Consider the following 4,713-nt stretch of genomic DNA (forward strand, 5'->3'; position numbering starts at 1 on the left):
GAGATACCATAGCTCAAACTTAAAAACTTATGATTCCAATGTGTGCCAATTTTTAATTAATGGTGCAAAACGACCGGTCACTATTAACTATTGGTCTATTGCCATTTTGTTAGAATTTATTTAAATAATCAAATTAATAAATGCTTCAACAATTTCAAATATTTAGTTTATATGATTGCATTTGAAAGAATTTTTAATATATTATTTGCATTACTAAATCGAGTCATAGCGTTAATATTGGTACCGTACTTGATCACACTTCCCAAAATGTTAAATAAATAAACATATTACTTTTTGCAAAAAAAACATCTATCTATAAGTTGATTTAAGAATCATATTAATCCGTTTTTTAAATTTGTAATAGCTAATACATAATTTATCATTCATTTGGTAATGAAATACCTCATTTTATGCTATGATCTTCGCATACTCTCAAACTCACCTTAATAGCTCAAAGGGAGAGAAAAAAAAAATGGCATTCTCAAACTCACCCTTAAAAGCTAAAAGGGAGAGTAAAAATGGTACTGTGTACCAGTAATTTTCCATTCTCTTCACAAATTAACGACATTTACTTTGCTGGTAATAAGAACTGAAGCCACTGGAAGATGCAAACAAATAAGAATGAGAGCATTAGGATATCATCTCCTATTATTCGACCATTTCTGATAAATTAGCTCTGCAAAAAGGTGTGGTTCAGAACAAACCTCTGGGCACTCAAAATACGATATGCCAGCCATGTTATATGTTAACAAGGACAAAAATTCAGCCAACGATCTCAGCACCTAAAATTAGTGGACATGCTTTTTCTCAAAACTGAAACAGTTTTCAACGAAGGCTACTGTTTAGTTCTGAACTGACAAGGCAAGCTATGATCTCTCTAATTGATGGAGAGGGAGGACTTGATCTGATCAACCAGATGGGGCAGGACCCTAATACTGTCATCAATAGACCTGTTTACGCAGGATTCCAGCTCCTCAGTCGCGTGCGTTTTCAGCTTCTGGAGCTTTGCCGCTTCAAATTTATCTTGGCACACCATCAAGGATCGATTCAACCGCTCCTGGAGGACAAGGAGAAATATCATAACTTAGAGCAGTTCACACAAATACAATGCTATGTATAGATCGAAAGGCCACGCATGCTTTTAGATGACAGAATATTCAGACATATGTGAACCAAAATAATATTTGTAGAAATAGATGTTTCTTATATTTCATTTAGAATGCTGTTTCCATTTGTTTGATAAAAATGGCAACACATGTATCCCCCAAAAATGGTTTTGTCCATGCAAAAACCTGTTAGATTTGCATATCCATAAAGAATAATGCACCAAGATTGGAGCCTTGCAAAATTTATGCCAGCTAAACATTGTTTTGCTATTACCAATATTACATTATATTGATATTGGGGATAATAGTACCATACATTTACCTACATGCGCATCCAGAAAAACCATTATATGAATCTTAGAGAAGTACATCCAGATAACTGATACTATTGTCCCTAAGATCAATGTACAATTATGCAGTCAGTACAAATAACTGATGGTATGCATATGCTAATTATTTGCTGAACAATTACATAAAGGGAGACAAATCACGAACACACACCATAGTAATGCACGTAGACATGCACAAAACTTTTATTCATACTGAATAATAAAAAATTGGATGTGTTTAGTTACAATTGTATTGAAGTAGTATGTACAGAAAAAGTTGCTGACTCTGACATCCATCAAGAACAGACGTTTCACAGGCATAGTTCAACGTCAATGATGAATCTAGGTTCACAAGGAACACAAAGAGCATCATTTTTTTTCGCCACATATTTTTATGGTAAATGTTGCAAGTGAACCATAACTTCTTGCACATATATCTATATTACTTTATGTGATAGGAAGTAATGGGAATAATATATCTATATCTATATTATTTTAAATGTCTTTAGTGGTGGTGACAGTGAATTTGTCACTCCACTGCTTTCTACAGTTCTTTTGTAAATTAGCTCATGATATTTCCTGATATTATGGAATGGTCCATATTTGATTCAAATAAGTGATATTAGGATAGTTGAGAAAAATTATTATAACATTTTGTAATATATTTCCATAGCAAAGCATGGGTATTTTGCTAGTGAAAGTAAGAGTGGTTGCATGAAACTAGAAGTACCTGGAACTTTGCCATCTCCGTCTCAACAACATTGTTGGCAGAAAGGACAGGGACACTGCAGTTCTCCACACAATTGTTGATGCCCTCTTGACTTCTTCGGCGATCAAAGCATTCATATGCACACTTGAAGTATGCTTGCTGAAAATTAATAAGAAAACCAGAAACAAACAAAACAATCACCACTGAGCTCTCTGTGCAGATAAGTTCTCATACAAAGAGATGTTGTACATCAGCAAGTTCGATGACAAACTCTTATCTAGTCCTCTTTAATGAGAACAGTAAAAGAACTTGAACAATTAGTATACACCACATTCTTTCAAAACAATGATATTGAAGTAATTTCATAAACAAATCCAGAACTTTCTACTCATACCTGACAATAATAAGATTTCAATAATTAGTAATCAATGCCTCTATTGGGCTTTCCCAATTTCCTATCATTTGCATCACACCTAATTGAGGTTCTTCACCTTGATACCATATCTATAAAACACAGTTAAGGCCAATCAAATCCCTCAAACTACATTGCAACAAAACTAATTATCCAAGTTCCATATCCCTAAATCAGTCAAGAACCTAAAATAGCACCGACTACCCTATCCCTGAACTATCTATAGATCCCAATTAAATTTCCATCAACTATGGCAACATTAGCTTTCCCCTGCTAAAATTCACGCATCAGAATAACAGCAACCAAATCCTTATTCTCATCTCCTCACAAGACCAGTCCAAGAAACGCCAAAATGCCATCGCACCGGAGTCAAGATTGTGGTTATAGGATCAATATTCAGGCCCCATGTCATAAAACCCCATTGCAGAGGAATACACCAAACTAAGCAAGCTCTCAGAGAGAAGCGCTCACCTGCATAGTGAAGTTGACGTGATCTTGGACGCCAGCGAGGTGCTTCTGCGCCGCGGCGTTCACCTCCTCCAGCTTCCGCCGGATCCGGTCAGTGACAACCCGCTCCTCCATCGATCCTGTGTGTTCCATGGAGTTCCCACCTCCCGCTCCTGAGAAAACCCCCCTTCTTCCCGATCCTCCTTCCTCTTATTTTCCCTTCTCTCCTTCCGGTTTTCCTACTCCTATCTGCTCCAACCTGGCTGCCACCAGCAAGACGCAGCAGCAGCAGCAGCAGCAACAGTAAGGGACAGAGGCAAGAGCGGGCTGGAGGCGAGGCTGCAGCACCGGCGACCGGCAGCCGATGGCAGCTGGCTACTATCCACGGACGGACGGCGACGAGCACAACGCCAGCCAGCAGTTGCTCAGGTGGATTAGGGTTTGAGGCTCAGACGGACGGCGTGGAGGCAGAGTATTTGGGGATGGAACGGCCCACAGCCCATTAGCACCTACACTGTAGCAGGCCATCCCAAGAACAGCCCAGCACGTACACTGTGCCATGCCATGCTGTGCTAGGGTGAAAACGGGTCAGATTCGGTTGGATTTTGTCTTTTCCATATCCTAATCCATATTTTGAAATTGGATTTGAATCTAATAACCTATATTTTGTAATTGGATTTGAATCTAATACGGATGTTATCACATACGGATATGACCACGGATAATACCGGATACAAATACGTACCAAGACGGATACGAACACTCACGTGTACGAATATTTATGTGGATATAAGTCAAAACAACAACCATATATACCACATACACAATAGCTATTGAACATTTGCATATAGCCAAGATATGACTGTATTAGAGGCTAGCAGCATAGCAATGTCTAACGGTATCGAAATAGTAGCAAAAATACCTATACTCTAGTAGTACACTCTAGTAGTACACGGAGTAAAACATGACACTAGAATTGCAAAGTTGAAATAGAAATTAAGATCAGTTAAAAAGGAAATAAAATAGAAAAAATCGAGATGCACCTTCACCACTAGCAAAGAGGTGACGGAAACCGGGAGGTGGAAGCTGGACCGGACGGCGCCTTGGCAGCGGTGGGAGGCAGAAACCGGACCGGAGTAGGGGCAGCGGGCGGCTTGTGTGCGCGGTGCGCCTGTGCGAGCGACGGCCAACGGGCACATGATTGGGTGAGACGGGGTTAATTGCCAAAACAACGTTCATAAAGCGAGAATCTCCAAAACACCACTAGTGAATAGAATAGTTATGTCAAAACGTCAAAATTTACATATTATAATGTTGTAAACGAAAACAAACATAAGAAGTGACCATTCTACCCTTAAGCCTTTTTATTAGCCGTATATTATTCTAGAAATTAATAAAAAATATAAAAATGATTTATTTTTGAATAAATAATTGTAGAAAATAGGAATAATTGTTTTTTCGAGCAAAAAAAAATACCATGACGTCTTCAAAAAATTCCAGAATTTATGAGAACAAAAAAAAATTTGTGAAGACCAAAAAATAAAAAAAATTCGCCATGACCTTTTGATAGGTTGATAATCCAACAACACATAAAATAGATAAGTACTAGTTCACAATTTTTCAAGCATCAAGTTCAAACCATACAACTGCACATATAGCACCCTGGCCACAAGGCGCTATGCGCCCTGCTCTGCTGCCGCCGTGCCTGGC

The 4,713-nt window shown here is 38.4% G+C and overlaps 1 protein-coding gene across 1 annotated transcript; it reads right to left on the bottom strand.

Moving 5' to 3' along the window:
* Positions 1–550: 550 nt before the first annotated feature.
* On the bottom strand, positions 551–3,451 carry LOC102707905 (protein FAM136A-like). Its single transcript, XM_006662853.3, has 3 exons — positions 3,028–3,451; positions 2,166–2,303; positions 551–1,057 (listed from the first exon to the last, which is right to left on the bottom strand). The coding sequence occupies exons 1-3, from the start codon at positions 3,154–3,156 to the stop codon at positions 878–880; spliced, it is 447 nt and encodes a 148-aa protein (XP_006662916.1). The 5' UTR covers positions 3,157–3,451; the 3' UTR covers positions 551–877.
* Positions 3,452–4,713: the final 1,262 nt, after the last annotated feature.

This window comes from Oryza brachyantha, chromosome 11 (genome assembly GCF_000231095.2).
Source record: "Oryza brachyantha chromosome 11, ObraRS2, whole genome shotgun sequence".
In the NCBI taxonomy this organism is placed as follows: Eukaryota; Viridiplantae; Streptophyta; class Magnoliopsida; order Poales; family Poaceae; genus Oryza; species Oryza brachyantha.